The sequence below is a fragment of the Nerophis ophidion genome, linkage group LG06 (assembly GCF_033978795.1).
Source record: "Nerophis ophidion isolate RoL-2023_Sa linkage group LG06, RoL_Noph_v1.0, whole genome shotgun sequence".
NCBI lineage: Eukaryota > Metazoa > Chordata > Actinopteri > Syngnathiformes > Syngnathidae > Nerophis > Nerophis ophidion.
Window position 1 is genome coordinate 37,811,705 of NC_084616.1, and position 22,167 is coordinate 37,833,871.

The 22,167-nt window shown below is 40.2% G+C and overlaps 1 protein-coding gene across 3 annotated transcripts in view; it reads left to right on the forward strand.

Annotated features, from left to right (window-relative positions):
* Window positions 1-22,167, forward strand: part of LOC133554655 (protein SON) — a 128,698-nt gene that overhangs the window by 86,036 nt on the left and 20,495 nt on the right. For all 3 annotated transcript variants that reach the window (XM_061903639.1, XM_061903640.1, XM_061903641.1), the window contains exons 18-19: window positions 69-184; window positions 8,253-8,354. In XM_061903639.1, the coding sequence (XP_061759623.1) occupies window positions 69-184; window positions 8,253-8,354 (218 nt within the window). The remainder of the gene's footprint in view (window positions 1-68; window positions 185-8,252; window positions 8,355-22,167) is intronic.

Sequence of the window (22,167 nt, forward strand, 5' to 3'; positions counted from 1 at the left end):
AACAAACATCAAGTATAGATAAGTGTTCTAACAGAGAGCTGAACCACCTCATCATTCTTCTTCAACAGGCAAGCACCCGGTGTCTGCTCTTATAGAGTTGTGCACTAAGAAACGGATGATACAGCCTGACTTCATCATGGTTCATCACAGTGGCCCGGACCACCGCAAGAATTTCCTCTTCAAGGTAATCTTTTTTTTTTCTAGACGGGGAAGTAGGGGTTGGGGCAACTTTCAGCGGGCTCACGATTCATTACATTTTCGGTACAGTAAGGGAAACAAAATACACTAGATCACCCTTCATTACTTTTTAGATGCAAATGTAAACAAGTATAATGTGGACGAAGAAGTTAAAACCTTCAATAACTACTTTCTAAATATTGGACCAAATCTGGAAAAAAATATTCCTTATCCTTTGTCAATTGAGAATTTGAATGTAACCATTGACAGAAACCCAAGCTCAAAATTCCCTTTACTGATGTGAAATAAGAAATATCTAAAATTTTGATTGGGGACCTGTTATACAAAACTATTTTTTCTTACCTATTGGTAGCTGTTTTTGTGTATTTGGGATCTGCATGAGTCCCGGAAATTTGAAATCAAACCATGGAATCATGGTGGCTAGATAGAAAACATTATTGCCTTCTTCCATACTTCCTTCAAACCAGTCATGTGGAATTTGCCCTATTTGTGCCGTTTTTCTCAAGTGTTACATCAGCAGATATCTCCATATATGGTAGAGAGTTACCCGTAGGAGCTTCGGGCGTGTCCGCCATTGTAGTCTGATGCTGTAGTCAATAAGCACCTTCTTTGTCTCTGTCATTCTTGTAGGGCTGCCTGGCTTGTACATGCAAATGCACCCTGTGCTGTTCCCATTTCTAATACAACATAGCATAAAGTTCAAACGTATATCTGTCAGTAGACTAAACATGGAAGCGCTAAAAACTACAACATGGCTGACTTGGTGAATTTGCAGTCGAAGTGGAGGCACATAAATAAGATCGCCCAAACAACAGCGCATCCTGATGAGATGTAGTTACCATGTGAGGATATGTTTTACTAAGCTCCTCAAATGGGATTGCCTTTTTACATATTCAACTACTCCAAACCTAATACAGAGCAATAATGCTAATGTTCTCTAAACGTTAGTTCTTGTGTTTGGTTCCAACTAACCAATAAGAAAAATTAACTAACATTTAGGGGTGTAATGGTACGTGTATTTGTATTGAACCGTTTCGATACGGGGTCAGTTCGGAGCTCTACCGAACGAGTTTCCACACAAACATATTAAGTAGCCGCCTAAGCTAAAGTCTTAACAAGCTGCTGGGCTTCGTTCTGCCTTTGCCTCTGTCAGTACTCTACACAGCACCCAGCGTTTTCCCACCCACACAACCATCTGATTGTTTACACACAGAGCGGTAACAGCCAATCAGCAGTGCGTATTCAGACCGCATGTAGTCAGTGATCCAGCGTCTTTGAGCAGGTAGGTGTTTAGCAGGTATGCGTCAGGCAGCGGATTCTCCCCAAATTATAATAAACACCTCCTAGTCAACTACTAGTAACATCATTATGAGCCCGTTGACGTTCTAGAAACATAAACATCAGCTTCAGCTCGCTCGCAATCCTGGCTTTTTGCGGTGTGTGTGTGTGTGTGTGTGTGTGTGTGTGTGTGTGTGTGTGTGTGTGTGTGTGTTTGTTTGTTTGTTTGTTTGTTTGTTTGTTTCAGACATCAAAGCCCAGTATGTCTTTTTCTGTGTTGAAGCAGCAAAAAAGGAAATTTTGTTAAATGAAGAGTTTCTGTCTCTGATAGTTTATATAATAATGTAATCATGCATCATAAAGCCTACATAAACTCCATAGTGTTCAGGGGTGATTTCTCCTATTGCTATTGTACTATTTTTTCACCTATAGTTACATTAATCATTAGTAATGGAGCAGCCTAGTTTTGAATGGCAGGGTCCCTGCTATCACATGTTGATACAAATATTTTCATAAAAAATCAACTACAGGCTTCGCAAATGCTGTAATTAATTAAGCATGATGAGTTGACTTGAAACTGTTTGGAAGAAAAGTTTTGTCATTTTATTTAATCTGAGCAACAACTTGAGGCAGTTTAATGTTGATTAACGTGGTCAGAATTATTATAGTGTTCCCAAAGTTAAAAGGATAAAGCAATTGTTTAAAATGTATGTATATAAATAACCAAAACATTTATATTTTGTTGTTTTCTTAGTGTACCGAAAATGAACCGAACCGTGACCTCTAAACCGAGGTCTGTACCAAACCGAAATTTTTGTTTACCTTTACACCCCTACTAACATTATTTTAACCCTGGGGATTCCCTATTTGTCGTGAACTTTATAGGTCCCAAGACCCAAAAGGGTCTCAGCCATTAAAATCTTTAAAGTAAGTCATATATATATATATATATATATATATATATATATATATATATGAGCTTTGGGTCATGACCTAAAGGATAAGATCACGGGTACAAGCAGCCGAAATGAGTTTCTTCCGCCGTGTGGCAGGGCTCTCCCTTGGAGATAGGGTGAGAAGCTCTGTCATCCGGGAGGAACTCAAAGTAAAGCCGCTGATCTTCCACATCGAGAGGATCCAGATGAGGTGGTTCGGGCCACCCGAAGGCCTCCCTAGGGATGTGTTTAGGGCACGTCCAACTGGTAGGATGCCACGGGGAAGACCCAGGACACGTTGGGAAGACTGTCTCCCGGCTGGCCTGGGAACGCCTCGAGATCCCCCAGGAAGAGCTAGACGAAGTGGCTGGGGAGAGGGAAGTCTGGGCTGCCCCCGCGACCCGACCTCAGATAAGCGGAAGAGGATGGATGGATGGATGGATGGTTGGATGGATGACAAGAGGGTGATGAATCAACTATGTACTGTAAGTGATAACTAAGTCAAAAACACAACAAGCTGCTGTACGCTCTGCTCTGTCAGCATTCATACACAGAGATATATATATATATATATATTAGGGCTGTGAATCTGGGTGTCCCAGGATTCGATTCAATATCGATTCTTGGGGTCACGATTCGATAATATATCGATTTTTTTCGATTCGATTCGATTCTCGATTAAAAAACGATATTTTACCGATTCAAAACGATTCTGTATTCATTCAATACATAGGATTTCAGCAGGATCCACCCCAGTTTGCTGACATGCCAGCAGAGTAGTAGATTTTTTTTTAAAAAAGCTTTTATAATTGTAAAGGACAATGTTTTAACAACTGATTGCAATAATGTACATTTGTTTTAACTATTAAACGAACCTAAAATATGACTTATTTTATCTTTGTTAAAACATTGGACACAGTGTGTTGTCAAGCTTATGAGATGCGATGCAAGTGTAAGCCACTGTTACACTATTGTTCTTTTTTATTATTTTTATAAATGTCTAATGATAATGTCAGTGAGGGATTTTTAATCACTGCTATGCTGAAATTATAATTAACATTGATACTGTTGTTGATAATATTCATTTTTGTTTCATTACTTTTGGTTTGTTCTGTGTTGGGTTTGTCTCCTCTCAATTGCTCTGTCTATTGCAGTTCTAAGTGTTACTGGGTCAGGTTTGGTTTTGGAATTGGATTGCATTGTTATGGTATTATGTGGGTTCTTCCGAGGATGTCGTTGTCGTAGTGGTTTGTACAGTCCTTTGAGACATTTGTGATTTAGGGCTATATAAATAAACATTGATTGATTGATATTGCTGTGTAGTGGTTTGTTGGATTGATTAAAAAAATAAATAAATTTAAAATAAAATTTAAAAAAAATCGATTTAAAAAAAAATTTGAATCGATTCTGTATCGCACAATGTAAACGATTCGATTCGTATTCAAATCAATTTTTTCCCACACCCCTAATATATATATATATATATATATATATAATATATATATATATATATATATATATATATATATATATGTGTGTGTGTGTGTGTGTATATATATATATATACACACACACACACTGTATAAATATACAGTGGGGCAAAAAATTATTTAGTCAGCCACCGATTGTGCAAGTTCTCCCACTTAAAATGATGACAGAGGTCTGTAATTTTCATCATAGGTACACCTCAACTGTGAGAGACAGAATGTAAAAAAAAATCCAGGAATTCACAATGTAGGAATTTTAAATAATTTATTTGTAAATTATGGTGGAAAATAAGTATTTGGTCAACCATTCAAAGCTCCCACTGATGGAAGGAGGTTTTGGCTCCAAATCTCAAGACACATGGCCCCATTAATTCTTTCCTTAACACGGATCAAACGTCCTGTCCCCTTAGCAGAAAAACAGCCCCAAAGCATGATGTTTCCACCCCCATGCTTCACAGTAGGTGTGGTGTTCTTGGAATGCAGCTCAGTATTCTTCTTCCTTCAAACACGACGAGTTGAGTTTATACCAAAAAGTTCATATTTGGTTTCATCTGACCACATGACATTCTCCCAATCCTCTGCTGTATCATCCATGTATCCATTTTGGTATAAACTCAACTCGTCGTGTTTGGAGGAAGAAGAATACGGAGTTGCATCCCCAAGAGCACCATACGTACTGTGAAGCATGGGGGTGGAAATATCATGCTTTGGGGCTGTTTTTCTGCTAAGGGGACAGGACGATTGATCTGTGTTAAGGAAAAAATGAATGGGGCCATGTATCGTAAGATTTTGAGCCAAAACCTCCTTCCATCAGTGAGCGCTTTGAATGGTTGACCAAATACTTATTTTCTACCATAATTTACAAATAAATTATTTAAAATTCCTACAATGTGATTTCCTGAATTTTTTTTTCTCATTCCGTCTCTCACAGTTTAAGTGTACCTATGATGAAAATTACAGACCTCTGTCATCATTTTAAGTGGGAGAACTTGCACAATCGGTGGCTGACTAAATACTTTTTTGCCCCACTATACTGTGTGTGTGTATATATATATATATACATGTATGTCCAAGAAAGACAAGCGGTAGGAAATGGATGGATGTTGGCATGTATTTGCAATATTTGTTTTACATAAATAATTGCATAAACCTGCATTTTAGTACATAGACCTTATAGTACATATTCTGCAGATAAAAGCCACCATTTTGTATGTTGTAAAGCAACATTGACACACGCATTCATATTTTTGTAACCACATCCACACAGCTCTTATGTCACTACAATCTCTGAATATAAATGGACTCACTGATGACGGTGGCAGAGAAGAGGACTGTGGAAAAACTAGTGAGGATCCTACATGATGACAGTCACCCTTTGCATACCGTTATCAGTAGCCAGATGAGCCTTTTCAGTGCATCCCAAGTGTAGGACTAATAGACTTAAAAAAAAACTCCTTTTTCCCACACGCCATTAGACTGTACAACTCCTCTCGAGTTTCTCTTGTTTTATATTCCTATTTTACTGTTATATTTTTATTCTCATTGTTGCCTTTTATTTTTATTCTAATTGTAATATTTTTATATTTTGTTTCCATTTATACCCCCATTATTTTCTTTTTACTTTTTAAATTTAATCTCAGTTCTGTACATTGCTGCTGGAAATTTAATTTTCCTGAGGAAACTCTCCTGAAGAAATCAAAAAAGTACTATTTATCTATCTGCCTCACCCTCATTGTTCTTATTACACATAATGAAAGTTGTTGGCAGTTTCCAAGCAACTACGCTTCTAATATGAATATATTGGGACGGCGGACATAGTGGGAGAGTGGCCATGCGCTACCCGAGGGTCCCTGGTTCAATCCCCACCTAGTACCAACCTTGTCACGTCCGTAGTGTCCTGAGCAAGACACTTCACCCTTGCTCCTGATGGGTGCTGGTAAGCGCCTTGCATGGCAGCTCCCTCCATCAGTGTGTGAATGTGTGTGTGAATGGGTAAATGTGGAAGTAGTTTCAAAGCGCTTTGAGTACCTTGAAGGTAGAAAAGCGCTATACAAGTACAACCCATTTATCATTTATATGGTACTATGATCTTATCTTGTGGTTTGTGTGTCAAAATATACCTAATAGGATGTACACGTATTTCAAAGGGAAATGCTTGGAGTCATTTGTTTTTTTCATAGAAAAATCCTGATGAAATAACAGGTTTACAGTATAGGTTATAAAGGGAGTCGGTAGGGGACAAAATAGTCCTGGGGCCTATAATATACACTAACTGTAATCCTCATGATAAAAATATTTTGTGCAAATAACGTATATTGAGAGGAATTCCTTTACAACTCCTCTGGCCATATTTTATCCTGCTCACTTTTAAAATGAAAATTCTGTCGCATGATGTCATCGAAAATGGCAAAAAAAGGACCGGAAAAGGTCCTGGGTCACCCAGAGGATTAATATTATGTGTTAACTGGGTTAGTGCTGACACACATCGACGAGTGAGGAGGAAAAGACAAGCTATGACAGCCGCGGTGCTAAGCTAGCTTGAATGTGCAGTATTGAATTATATTTTATACATTTGAATTGAATTATATTTATATAGCGCTTTTGTCTAGTGACTCAAAGCACTTTACATAGTGAAACCCAATATCTAAGTTACATTTAAACCAGTGTGGGTGGCACTGGGAGCAGGTGGGTAAAGTGTCTTGCCCAAGGACACAAAAGTGGTGACTGGCACAGCCACTCTACCAACCGAGCTATGCCGCCCAGTAGTGAAACAAGAAAATAAATGTTTTGTACACTTCAACACAAGGTTAAAAAGAACCACGATTCTGTAAAACGTGACCAGCTAAGAAGAGGAAATTAGCAACTACATTAATAAATCTGGAGACACAATAATATCCACACAGTACAGCCGCTAGCTACAGCTTTAAGCCAATGGCTTTGGCTGGGAAGTAATTGGGAAGTGTGTTGTGGGGGTGAAAGTTTGTGCGCGTTTCCGCGGGATACAAAGACACAGAGATTTAGCTTGTAGTGGTGCGCTGTATTTTGTGAATAAAGGAGACTGGGAATATGTCTGAACCTTCATTCCTTGGAATGTTTTAATATGACGAAGCAGATAGATGACAAGCCGCAAATGTATGATGACTATGGCCAAAGTGTCTGAACATTCTGTAATTTTAGAAGACACAAAAATATATTATACATGCCTGTTGCCAAGTGGGGACTTGTTATATTTTGTTCACTTAACAGGCTACTGCTATCCTCACCTATTTAGTTTTACATATTTTAATTTGCTGTGGGCACTAATTAAAAAATCGGAAATGACGCAATACTGCATACACAGTATCCAAAGGATGTAAGTGGTTGAATATGGATTGATGGATGGCTTAAACATATTAATAATAAATAAAGGTAAAATGTATAATACATAATAATAGTATACATTATATTAACAGTATGTATGATAATACATATAAATGATGTCCAAATGTAAATAATCGATTTATATTTGAGTCGTAGCCCCTGAATAGTGAGGTTCCCAAAGATTCCTGCGTCTAGTAGAAGTTGTTGTTGATGGCAATAGTGAACGTTGCTTTGCGCTTTTTGAAATGAAAATGTAAAAGTTCAGAGAATGTTTAAAATGACCAAAATACGGTAAATGTTACCTCGTATTTTGAATGTACCTGCTACTACATTACATATATACTTACAGCATGTATATAAACATTGTTGGAGGTTTTTTTGGACGTTTTTAGAAGGCGTTATAGGTGTAATATATCGAATGCCCATTACCTGCATTGCTAGCTGCTTCTATTACCATTTATAAAGAACAAAATAGAGAAAGATGTGTGTTCTTTTCTCACCAAGGGAGTGTCAATGATAGGTAAAATTAAAAAGGGCAGTTACGCTTTTGGGGTTGCTCCACCCAAAGTGCACATATTGGCTAGAGGCGCGCAAGGAAGTGAAAATGAGCTGTGGCCAGGATCTGCTCAATTGTGTACCTTTTTCATTTAGGAACATGGGAGAATAGGGCCCAAAGTGTTGAAAAACACCTGACTCAAACATCATTAGAGGGTGTCCAGGCTGTGTATTCTCCTTGGCACTACAGTTAGCCATGACTACCGCTAACCAAAGGCTGTTTTGGCCACCTAAATCTACTCTTCTGTGCTAAATCTGTTGCAGTTTTGTCTGCTTTTAGAGACACTACCTGTTAGTGGAAGTGCATAGCAATGGAAAATGTACACTTGTTGTTCCTCACTTGTAATATGTATCTTGTTGGAATGGATGTCCCAGACTGAAAAATGGAAATGAGAATACATGTACCCTTACACGCCTCAATGCAATGTGTATTTAACAGGTCACAGTGAATGGTGTGGACTACCAGCCCCAGACTGCAAGCCCAAACAAGAAACATGCCAAGGCAATGGCGGCAACAGTGGCACTGCAGGCTCTTGGAGAGGTATTGAGTCCAAATCCACTGAACAAAAATATAAATGCAACATTTTTGTTTTTGCTTAAACTTTTACTTAAAACACGAACAACCTATTCCTCTCAAATATTGCTCACAAATATGTCTCAATCTGTGTTAGTGAGCGCTAGTTCTTTGACAAGATAATCCATCCCACTTCACATGTGTGGCATATCAAGATGCTGATTTAACAGCATGATTATTGCACATGTGTGCCTTAGGCTGATCACAATAAAAGGCCATACTGGAATGTGCAGTTTTATCACATGGCACAATGTCGCATGTTTAGAGGGAGCGTGCAGTTGGCATCCTGACTGCAGGAATGCCACCCGAGCTTCTGCCTGTGAATTGAATGCTCATTTCTCTACCATAAGTCCTCTCCAAAGGCGTTTCAGAGAATTTGGCAGTACATCCAACCAGCCTTACACATTCAGACCACATGTAACCACATCCAGCTGGCGCGCGTCCTTGATCATCTGAGAGCAGCCACCTGGACAACCGCTGCAACAATTCAATCAATCAATCAATCAATGTTTACTTATATAGCCCTAAATCACTAGTGTCTCAAAGGGCTGCACAAACCACTACGACATCCTCGGTAGGCCCACATAAGGGCAAGGAAAACTCACACCCAGTGGGACATCGGTGACAATAATGACCCAGTGGGACGTCGGTGACAATGATGACTATGAGAACCTTGGAGAGGAGGAAAGCAATGGATGTCGAGCGGGTCTAACATGATACTGTGAAAGTTCAATCCACAATGGATACAACACAGTCGCGAGAGTCCAGTCCAAAGCGGATCCAACACAGCAGCGAGAGTCCCGTTCACAGCGGAGCCAGCAGGAAACCATCCCAAGCGGAGGCGGATCAGCAGCGCAGAGATGTCCCCAGCCGATACACAGGCAAGCAGTACATGGCCACCGGATTGGACCGGACCCCTTCCACAAGGGAGAGTGGAACATAGAAGAAAAAGAAAAGAAACGGCAGATCAACTGGTCTAAAAAGGGAGTCTATTTAAAGGCTTGAGTATACAAATGAGTTTTAAGGTGAGACTTAAATGCTTCTACTGAGGTGGCATCTCAAACTGTTACCGGGAGGGCATTCCAGAGTACTGGAGCCCGAAATGAAAAAGCTCTATAGCCCGCAGACTTTTTTTGGGCTTTGGGAATCACTAATAAGCCGGAGTCCTTTGAACGCAGATTTCTTGCAGGGACATATGGTACAATACAATCGGCAAGATAGGATGGAGCTAGACCGTGAAGTATTTTATACGTAAGTAGTAAAACCTTAAAGTCACATCTTAAGTGCACAGGAAGCCAGTGCAGGTGAGCCAGTACAGGCGTAATGTGATCAAACTTTCTTGTTCTTGTCAAAAGTCTAGCAGCCGCATTTTGTACCAACTGTAATCTTTTAATGCTAGACATGGGGAGACCCGAAAATAATACGTTACAGTAATCGAGACGAGACGTAACAAACGCATGGATAATGATCTCAGCGTATTTAGTGGACAGAATGGAGCGAATTTTAGCGTTTTTACGGAGATGAAAGAAGGCCGTTTTAGTAACGCTTTTAATGTGTGCCTCAAAGGAGAGAGTTGGGTCGAAGATAATACCCAGATTCTTTACCGTGTCGCCTTGTTTAATTGTTTGGTTGTCAAATGTTAGAGTTGTATTATTAAATAGAGTTCGGTGTCTAGCAGGACCGATAATCAGCATTTCCGTTTTTTTTGGCGTTGAGTTGCAAAAAGTTAGCGGACATCCATTGTTTAATTTCATTAAGACACACCTCCAGCTGACTACAATCCGGCGTGTTGGTCAGCTTTAGGGGCATGTAGAGTTGGGTGTCATCAGCATAACAGTGAAAGCTAACACCGTATTTGCGTATGATGTCACCTAGCGGCAGCATGTAGATGCTGAAGAGTGCAGGGCCAAGGACCGAACCCTGGGGAACTCCACACGTTACCTTAACGTAGACCGAGGTCACATTGTTATGGGAGACACACTGCATCCTATCAGTAAGATAAGAGTTAAACCAAGACAGGGCTAAGTCTGACATACCAATTCGTGTTTTGATACGTTCTAATAAAATATTATGATCGACAGTATCGAAAGCAGCGCTAAGATCGAGGAGCAGCAACATAGATGACGCATCAGAATCCATCGTTAGCAATAAATCATTAGTCATTTTTGCGAGGGCTGTCTCCGTCGAGTGATTTGCCCTGAAACCGGATTGAAAGGTTTCACATAGATTTTTAGACGCTAAGTGTTCATTTAACTGCTCCGCAACAATTTTTTCGAGGATTTTTGAAATAAAGGGAAGGTGAGACACCGGTCGGTAGTTTACCATGAGGTCAGGATCGAGGTTAGGTCTTTTAAGAAGAGGATGAATAACCGCTTTTTTGAATGCTAGGGGAACAGTGCCCGAGGAAAGTGATAAGTTTATAATATTTAGCACTGATGGACCTAATAATACAAAGAGTTCCTTGATCAGTTTCCCAGGAAGAGGGTCAAGTAAACATGTTGTTTGTTTTATTCCATTTACACGTTGTAACAATTCCTCTAATGTTATTTCCTCAAAACGAGAGAAACTATTTTGGAGGGCAGTATCCGCCGTATATACCATCGTATCAGTGTTAATAGAACCCCGTTGTAGCTGGGACGCATTGTCATTAATCTCCTTTCTAATGACTTAAATTTTCTTACTAAAGAATTGCATAAAGTCATCAGCTGAGTGGGTGGAGCTACTGGAAGGGGTCCCTTGTTGGGTTAGCGATGCTACCGTACCAAACAAAACTTTAGGATCGTTTTTATTACGGTGGATGAGATTTGAGTAATATTTAGCTTTAGCTAAGGTAAGCATGCGTTTATAAGTTATTAAACCATCACTCCATGCTTGATGGTGCACCTCAAGTTTAGTCGTGCACCATTTGCGTTCCAGCTTTCTACATAATAATTTCTGAGCTCTAGTTTCTTCTGTAAACCACGGGGTGCACTTTTTTGGAGCCTTTTTTAACTTTAGCGGTGCTATGTTATCAATGGTTTCGCGCAGGGCGTCGTTAAAGTTGTTAGTGAGGTTATCAATAGAGCCCACATATTTTGGCAATGGTGCCATTACCGAGGGCAGTAGGTCAGCAAGAGTTGTCGTTGTGGCCGTATTAATGTTGCGGCTGCTATAGCAGTTATTATTATTATTAGTTTGACGAACATGCGTCTGAACCTCGAATTTTATAAGGTAATGATCGGACAATACTTTAGTATACGGGAGTATCGTAACTTTGGAAACGGTGATACCCCTGACAAGCACTAGGTCTATCGTATTACCGTTGCGATGCGTGGGTTCATTTATTATTTGTGTGAGACCACAGCTATCAATTATAGTCTGGAGCGCTACGCACGGTGGGTGCGATGGGGTATTCATATGGATATTAAAGTCCCCCATTATGATTATATTATCGGCCTGTGTCACTAGATCAGCAACGAACTCTGAGAATTCATTGATAAAGTCCGAACAGGGCCCTGGGGGGCGATAGATAACAGCCAGGTGTAGAGGCAGCGGTGTGACAGCCCTCATAGTAAGCACCTCAAACGATTTATATTTATTATTTATGTTAGGACTAAGGTTAAAGTTTTCGTTGTATATTAGTGCGACCCCCCCACCCCTTTTAAACGGACGGGCAATATGCGCATGTGTAAATTTAGGAGGACATGCCTCATTTAGCGCAAAAAAGTCGTTTGGTTTAAGCCAGGTTTCGCTGAGACCGATGACGTTAAGATTGTTGTCTCTGATAATATCATTAACTAACAACGTTTTGGGAGACAATGATCTTATGTTTAAAAAAACCTATATTATAGGTAGTGGGCTGTTTTAGGGAATTTTTGATCAAATTATCTGTAGTAGCAATATTAATAATATTGTGTTTATTATGCCCAGTGCATTTAGTATAATTACGACCATATCTAGGAATTGATACGACGGGAATTTTTAAATTGTTTGATTGTTGCTTTGATAAACTGCACGCATCATGGTTAGCCACCTCAGTAACGGGGATTTTCCGATTGTTTGTTTGTTGCTTTGATAAACTGCACGCATCGTAGTTAGCCGCCTCAGTAAAACACATGTCCAACTCTGAAACACTCAAAGCAGAAAAAACTTGTTCTAATTTAACTAACTCCTTACCCAGACCAGTAGTCTCGCATCTTCCATTTAAATCCGGCTTCAGGATAGAGGGAAGTGGTGTTCTGTGGGGATTAGCCTTCTGCTTTGTTTTTAGCCCCGCTCGACATCCGCGTTTCCGATCACACCGCTGGCGTCTGCGCCGTAGACGGCCCCGGCTGCTACTATACTCCCCTGCTTCACAGGCCGCTGGATGTAGCCGTCGAATTATTCCCATGCTAGTTAGCACGTCTAGCACGCACGCGTCTATCAGTCCAAAACGGCCCGATATGTCCACATCCAGAAGTGTCTGGCGGTCGTACGTGATCACGGAGTGACCACGATGTGAGCCAGCCATGAAGTTTGCAGAATTGACCGGTATTTCTGCCAAATGTTCCATCTTTAGCAAGAGCTCCGCGATGTTGCAGCCCGTCCGGGCGCCGCCATCTTGAAAATAATTTTGCATCATCAAAACATTTCTGCAAACTGTGAGAAACCGCCTCAGGGAAGCCCACCTGCATGCTTGTCGTCCTCATTGGGATCTCGACCTGACTGCAGGTCGTCTTCTTAACTTACTAGAGTGGGCAAGTGCTCACATTCGATGGCGTTTGACACTTTGGACAGGTGTTCGCCTCACAGATAATTCACTGTTTTCACTGTTCAGCGTGTGTGGTGTCGTGTGGGAGAGCGGTGTGCTGATGTCAACGTTGTATATCGAGTGGCCTAATGTCGGGGGGAGTTGATGGTATGGGCAGGCGTATGTTATGAACAATGAACGTAAGCGCATTTTATTGATGGCATTTTGAATGCACAGATACTGTGATGAGATTCTGAGGCCCAATGTTGTGCCATTCACCCAAGACCATCACCTTATGTTGCAACATGACAACGCATGGCACCATGTTGCAAGGATCCGTACACAATTCCTGGAAGCTAAAACATCCTAGTTATTGCATGGCCAGCATAGTCCCCCGACATATCACTCATTGAGCATGTTTGGGATGCTGTGGATCGGCGTATACGACAGTGTGTTCCAGTTCCTGCCAATATCCATTGCGCAGCCTAAGACACAGCTGTGAAATAATCATGCTGTTCAATCAGCATCTTTTTTTATTTAATAATTATTTAGAATTTTCAATTTTTTCAACACATAAACAGCAGTATACATTGAAACGTTGGCAATGCGAATGTCCACAAAACACCAAAGGAGACAACAAGAAGAAACATTTCAATAAGACTGAACTTATTAGTCAGTGGCGAAAAGAAAAAAAAAAGGATATATAAAGGATACACACACCCATCCATCCATCCATTTCCGTCGCTTATTCCCTTTTTGGGGTAGCGGGGGGCGCTGGTGCCTATCTCAGCTACATTCGGGCGGAAGGCGGTGTACACCCTGGACAAGTCGCCACTTCATCGCAGGGCCAACAAAGATAGACAGACAACATTAACACTCACATTAACACACTAGGGCCAATTTAGTGTTGCCAATCAACGTATCGCCAGGTGCATGTCTTTGGAAGTGGGAGGAAGCCGGAGTACCCGGAGGGAACCCACGCAATACACACACCCATGCACACAAATACAGTAAAGTGCGATTAAAAAATAAAACCAAAGATATGCATATATGTATACGAACATACACATACATTAACCCCCCCCCACAAAAAAAATGTTGAAAAATTAAATAATAATGAAAAATTTACTAAGGTAATAATACATTTATATTAGTGTGCGCCACTACTATACCTAGGAACGTATAATGTTGTGCAAGTGAACTGAGAATTTTAAGTTGAACAATGGGGTGCGCCTGAACAATAGCAGCAACATCCAGGCTCAAGGGATCTACATGTTCCTGAAATTAATGCCATATTTTGGTGAACTTTGCATTAGTGTCCTAAACACAGTGCCTTATCTTTTCCAACCTCATGAAGGACATAGCATCTCTTTACACGTTGAGTGAGAGGGGGGGCTGGGATTCTTCCAACGCATTAGGACAGCCCCTCCTTGCAAGCAAGCTAAGAAAAGCCACAAGATCGTCAAAATAGATCGGCAGTGAAACGTTTGGAGGCACTACTCAGAATAATGCCACTGTGGGAGAGAGACTAATATGGAGTAAAGTGACAGCTGAGAGTGAAAGAAACATATTTCCAAAACTGGGAAAGGGCAGGTTCAAAACTAGGGATGTGCGATAATATGCCGATAAATACTTTAAAATGTAATATCGGAAATTATCGGTATCGGTTTCAAAATTATCAGTATTGGTTTCAAAGAGTAAAATGTATGACTTTTTAAAACGCCACTGTGTACACGGACATGGGGAGAAGTACAGAGCGCCAATAAACCTTAAAGGCACTTCCTTTGCGTGCCGGCCCAGTCACATGATATCTACGGCTTCTCCCACACACAAGTGAACGCAAAGCATACTTGGTCAGCAGCCATACAGGTCGCACTGAGGGTGGCCCTATAAACAACTTTAACACTGTTTCAAATATGCACCACACTGTTAACCCACACCAAAAAAGAATCACAAACACATTTCGGGAGAACATCCGCACCGTAACACAACATAAACACAACAGAACAAATACCCATAACCCTTTGCAGCACAAACTCTTCCGGGACGCTGCAATATCTATAACTTGAGTTGATTTATTTTGGAAAACATTGTTACATTGTTGAATGCATCCAGCGGGGCATCACAACAAAATTAGGCATAATAATGTGTTAATTCCACAACTGTATATATCGATATCAATTTAAATCAGAATCGGTAATTAAGAGTTGGACAATATCGGAATCTAAAAAGCCATCATCGGACAGCTATATCCAAAATATATGGGTAAGATCGAAGACACTTATCGCAAATTGGATCAAGTCCAGTGAAAAAGCGAGCCTGTTTGGTTTTGGACCAGAAAACTCTGTGTACCACCTTACAATGTATGACCATGTGCCTTGCACAGTTTAAGGAAGAGTGGACTCGTTTCAAAACCAGGTATATTTCTGTATTCCTTTGTTGAGTGCTGAAGACCATGTTGCACGCAAATCACCAGTCACCGTGAGGCATGAACTGATGTCTGTGTATGGTTTAGAGATATTGCCCATAGAATATGGATTGAGCTTAAATAGAGAGTCTGTTAGTGTTGCAGGTGGAATTTGGGGAAAAACAGGGGAGTGCTTTCATACAAAGTCCCTAATTTGCAAATATCGGAAACTGGTTTCTGTGAAGACTAAGTTTGTGGGCTAATTTATCAAAGGATGCAAATGTTTCATTAATGTAAAGATCACTAATGGATCAAATCCTGGCAGTCTCCCAGGCTACAAAGGTGATATCACTAACTCGGGGGTAAATGAAGGGTTCAAGTTAATTGGGGACAAGAATGGGACAGATTAAAGTCCAAAATGTATTTTAAATTGAGCCCAAATGTTAAGAGATTTTTAACAATTGTATTATCAGAATAAGCTAATGGTGACATCTGAGAAAGGCACATAAGAGACTTTAGCGCAGAAGAATTGCAGGAGGCCTCCTCAATCTATAACTATGGTGGCTGTTGGTTGCTAATATAGCACCGGTGTAGCATGCTACGGATGTTCATAGCCCAATTGTAAAATAAAAAACTTTACAGAGACAACCCACCTAAGTCCCTGGGAGACTACAAAGTGTTTTTTTCTAAATCACAGGAATCTTTTTGTTCCAAAAAAACTTTAAGATTGAGGATTCAAGATCACAGAAAAAGTGTTTTGGCATAAATATAGGTAAGCATTGAACAATGTACAAAAATTTAGGGAGGAAATTCATTTTGACGCAATTAATTCTTCCAGCAAGAGACATAGAAAGAAAAGACCAACGCACAAAATCCTCATTCACCTTGCCTTAAAGTGTTGAAAAATTGTGGCCTAATAAATCTGAGCACTTTCTAGTAACGCGATACCAAAGTAGACCATTTTATCCATAGAGACTTTAAGGGGAAGGTCCGAAAGGGCATATGTTGTAGCTGCGGAATTGACAGGCATAACTTCACTTTTTTGGATATTTAGCTTATAACCTGATAACTTCCCGAACTTGTCCAGTTATGTCCTCAGTGGAGAAATAGATCTACCAGTGTCATACATGAACAATAAGAGATCATCTGCATACAATGACAGCTTGTGCACCTGTCCTCCCCTCAAAATACCAGGCATTTGGCTGGACCTAATGTGGACTGCCAAGGGTTCAATGGTGATTGCAAAATAATAGGGGAGACGTTGGGCAGCCCTGGCAAGTTCTACGAGAGAGAGAGAAATATTCTGAGCAGTCATTGTTTGTTCGGACTCTAGCGAGAAGGGATGCATTTAGAAGCTTGACCCATGATATAAATTTACGACCAAAGCCACATTTGTTTAATGTAAAAAATAGGTCATTTCATTCCACTCGATCAAACGGCTTTTCTGCATCCATTCAGGTGATAACTTCAGGAATGCAAGATGTTAAAGTGGAATGTAAAATATTTAGAAAGCGCCTGACATTGGGAAAGGACTGTCTTTCCCTTATTGATAAAAGTTTGGTCCTTAGAAATAATAGAGGACACAACAATTTCCAAGCGGGCTGCAAGAATATTAGCTAAAAGTTTTACCTCAGCACAAAGTAGCGAGATAGGGCGATAGTTGCCGCATAACAGAGGATCTTTATCCTTTGTTAGTAAATATGATATGGTGGCCTGGCGCAGTGTGGGAGGAAGGACACCTGTCTGGAAGGATTCGTTGTACATTTTCAATAAAAGTGCGGACAGTTTCTCAACAAAGGTCTTATAAAGTTCAGCAGGAAATTCGTCAGGGCCTGGACATCCCCTTTCCGTATTGACCTCAGGGCAGACTTTAGTTCTTTAAAGGTCAAGGGTTTGTCCAGCCCAGCAGATATTCTAGGGTCAGTAGTTGGGATCTCTAGCAACTCAAAGAACGTTTGGTAGTGTGACTCGTCGCACATGCTCTCAGAGGAGTATGGAGCCTTGTAATAAGTCTTAAATTGATTATTTATAGTTACTGGATCAACGGATACCATTGTACCGGTGTCTATCTGTGAGATATGCGTGGACAAAAGGGTTTGTCACCTGAGTCGTAGAAATTTGAGCGTGTTCCTAATAATACTGCTGTTGCCTCCTCAGATGCCATGATATCGAACTCTGCTTTTTTAGTAAGTGATTCTATAAGTAGACCAGCATTAGGGGGATATTGCACATCTATCCTGCAACTCTGTGGTACTTGTTGATAGATGCCCTCTCTTTTCATTAGCAATCTTTCTTTTGTAGGCAGAATAACAAATTACCTGCCCACAAAAATAAGCCTTGCATGCCTCCCAAATTGTTGATGCAGACACCTCTTCTTTCACATTGGTTAAGATGAACAAGTCGATACTGTTTTCTAATAGACGTAATTAGGGCTGGGCGATATGGCCTTTTTTTGATATTTCGGAATTTGTAGGCCATATCGTGATACACAATATATATCTCCATATTTTGCCTTGGACTTGAATGAACACTTGATACATATAATCACAGCAGTAGGATGATTCCATGTGTCTACATTAAAACTTCTTGTTCATACTGCATTAATATATGCTCATTTAAAACTCTCATGCAAAGAAGGAAATCACAACTAAGTCAATAGACCAAGAGTGTATTTATTCAACTGTTATTAAGCATTGGCACAAACATTCATGTCATTTCCAAAACAGAAAGTGCAAGATTATGTGGTGGAATGGTCCGAAACTCAACTGCAGACAAAGTGGTTTTAGTACAAAAGTTTTATTTACCCATTAATCAAAATAGTACAATTTGGATTAAATTGCCCATGCAGACAGGTACCGTCCTCCAGAGGATGGAGAATCAAACGAAAAACATGCAAATCATCTCCCTTCTGTTTGTCCACTGGCTTTTTTCATATGACTCCTCATGGGTCAAGGTTGAATTGTTTTTGCCACCGCTGGCACCAGCACAATCGTGGATCTCCTAGTCATAACAAACAGTCATAACATTTCTTAGAATGGTCAGAGTGGCCACAAACTGAACTTTACCCCATATATCCCTTGGTTCCGAATAGAAAACAAAGAAAAGAGAAGACCTCTTAGCTTTTTGACAGATCTTCTTTTTGGATTTCAACAGACACAAAATATGGTGTAAATTATTAAAAATAGAGTCGGAAATTTCACTACATACCCGCCTTCCAGGGTTCTAGAACCCTGGACCATACCGATTTCTGACCTAGGCCACTTACTTGAAATTTCTACCAAAGATAGAGGCGAAAACCCCAATGTTATGCGGGGCGAAAATTCCTCTATGACCTTTGCTGAGCGATCGCTGTTTTCAGCCTGCAGTAAAAACCATCTCACAGATCATAATTAGTGGCCTCCCCTTTGATTTAGTAAAATGGAAAAACAGAATACTTTGATTATTAACATCATTGAACTTAATTAGATGAATATATATGTATGTATATGCTTATTCAAATGTATTTCACATAAATGATCAATCAAACAAAATCTTTTTTAATGATTATAGACTTAAGCTGTTGCTGAATTCTTTCTCCGGCATTTTCAATGAATGTAGTTACCAATATGATTGATTACCAATTGATTTTGAACAAAAGTGAAATTCGTATGAGTTCATGCTAGATCCATCCATTCTTTCATTCTCAAAAAATCTTGCTTAACTCATCGTATGGAATATAACTTCCATCCATCCATTTTCTATCGCTTATTCCCTTTCGGGGTCGCGGGGGGCGCTGGCGCCTATCTCAGCTACAATCGGGCGGAAGGCGGGGTACACCCTGGACAAGTCGCCACCTCATCGCAGGGCCAACACAGATAGACAGACAACATTCACACTCACATTCACACACTAGGGCCAATTTTAGTGTTGCCAATCAATCTATTCCCAGGTGCATGTCTTTGGAAGTGGGAGGAAGCCGGAGTACCCGGAGGGAACCCACGCTTTCACGGGGAGAACATGCAAACTCCACACAGAAAGATCCCGAGCCTGGATTTGAACCCAGGACTGCAGGAACTTCGTATTGTGAGGCAGACGCACTAACCCCTCTGCCACCGTGAAGCCCGGAATATGACTTACTTCACCAATTATTTATTTATTTATTTTTATTGGGATTACTCATGGAGTATATTGTGAATACATTGAGAACAGGAAGTGAACACAAGTTTTAGCAACTGTTATGTAAAAGAAAAGGGGTAGGATTAAATAAGCTCTGCTTCTTCCTACTCGTTTTTAAACATGTTGAAAAGAGAAACTGTAAATTGTGATGTATCATGTTGTATGCTTGCATGTTCGAAATGCTGCTACCTCTCTGCTTCACGAGGGCGTATACGTATGTGACGTATGACGTGACAGTATATGACGTGGAAGAATGTGCGCTTGCTGTCTGTGAGAAGGAGAGATAGGAACGAGCGAGAAGAGCCGCAACTAAAAGCAATGCGTGAGAACGTATACTCAAATATCACGATATAGTCATTTTCTATATCTTACAGAGGCAGACCCGCGATATATCGTGTATATTGATATATCGCCCAGCCCTAGAAGTAATCAAATCTGACTCATAAGAGCAAACGGGTACTGAAGCACCGGGGAGAGCGTGACATTGGCCTGCCTGGAAGGGAGATCATGCAACAACCATTGCATGATCAGAAATAACTATTGGACCATATGAACAAGAGCATACAGAAAGTGTTAGTCTATTGTCAATGAGAAATAGGTCTATTCGAGAGAAAGTACCGTGTACCGGAGAGAGGAAAGAAAACTGCTAGGCATTAGGGTTAAGTAAGCGGCACGTGTCTGAAATGCCATTCTGCTCAAAAAAGGTCTGAATGACTCGGGCTGATTTTGAAGGGTGGGGATTTATGTTCGGAGAGTGGTCTAAGAACGGATCAAGGCAGCAATTAAAATCTAGGTATAATTCAAGTTCAGACGTAAAAAAAAACTTTGAGAAAAATTGTTTGTTATCCCAGTTAGGACTATTAATATTAACCAGAGTCAAATTATTGCCACCAATGCTTCCCGTGACAATGACATACCTGCCGTTTGGATCCGATATAACTGTCGACATTTAAAATGGAACAGATGTATAAATGAAAATAGCCGCCCCTCTGGCTCTACTTGAGAAGGTGGAATTGTAAAGTTGGCGAACCCAGCCCCTCCGAAACGTGCTGGTCAGAAGGCTTAAGATGGGCTTCTTGAAGATGGATAATGTTGGCATTCAGTTGTTTAAGGTGATTGAATACTTTGTTTAGTTTAATAGGGGAAATAACTTCCTTAACATTCCAAACCCTAAGGCACCGCCTGGTTGCAGTGGCCTGTCAGAGCTCATAGCAATGCAGTAATTTATGAAGTGTTTGCTGGTCTAACGAGTGATGCCGCCGCTACAGGCGCCCCCCATAATAACTAAGTTTGACTTTGCTCAACAAGATGTATATAATGTATTTAGGAGCTGCATACTAAGAGATAAGATAAGTCACCCAAACACGAGCTACAAAACACACCTACACAAAAAAAATAAAAATCCTTTTCCACATTCCTATTCCCCTTAGCTTAAACCATGGCCCAGCTGTCTGTAAGTTATACCTAAACAACCAGGGTGTCGGTACAGCACCCAACATATTCACTTCCTATATCCCTAACTCGGCTTCCTCATATGGAAATCACTGCTAATTGCAAACATTAAAGATAAACATTGATGAACAATGGATATAGAAGAGAATAACTTTAAAAAATAGGGTACTAACAATACGCCCCCAAAAAAATGTAATTAATAATTCAGTAAGAATGATAATAGATGAAACAAAAGAAGTAAATAAAAAAAGGAGTCTGTGTATATATATATATATATATATATATATGTATATATATATATATATATGTATGTATATATATATATATATATATATATATATGGCTTCACGGTGGCAGAGGGGTTAGTGCGTCTGCCTCACAATATGAAGGTCCTGGGTAGTCAGGGTTCAATCTCGGGCTTAGGATCTTTCTGTGTGGAGTTTGCATGTCCTCCCCGTAAATGCGTGGGTTCCCTCTGGGTACTCCGACTTCCTCCCACTTCCAAAGACATGCACCTGGGGATAGGTTGATTTGCAACACTAAATTGGCCCTAGTGTGTGAATGTGAGTGTGAATGTTGTCTATCTGTGTTGGCCCTGTGATGAGGTGGTGACTTGTCCAGGGTGTACACCGCCTTCCCCCCGATTGTAGCTGAGATAGGCACCAGCGCCCCCCGCGACCTCAAAGGGAATAAGCGGTAGAAAATGGATGGATGGATATATATATACTCACACATAAGCAAAAGAGAATTAGAACCATGTCTGAAATTAACTAAAAGTGGGTGAACAAAATAAATGCTGCGACAAACTTGCAGCGCATACATCAAGTGTCAACTATGCCAAATTTGGCTTAATAAATTAATAAAATGAGTTGAAAAAATTGGGCATCGAATGTAAATAAACTCTTAAGAGTATCCAAAAATACTTAGTCTTGGAAAGTAGAAAAGGAAAATAAATAGAACTAAACCCGTAAAAAGTTAAATTATGACCCACATTCTCAACTAAAGTCTAAAAAATTAAAGGTATTCAAAGAAAAAAACACTAGTCACACGCAAGTTTA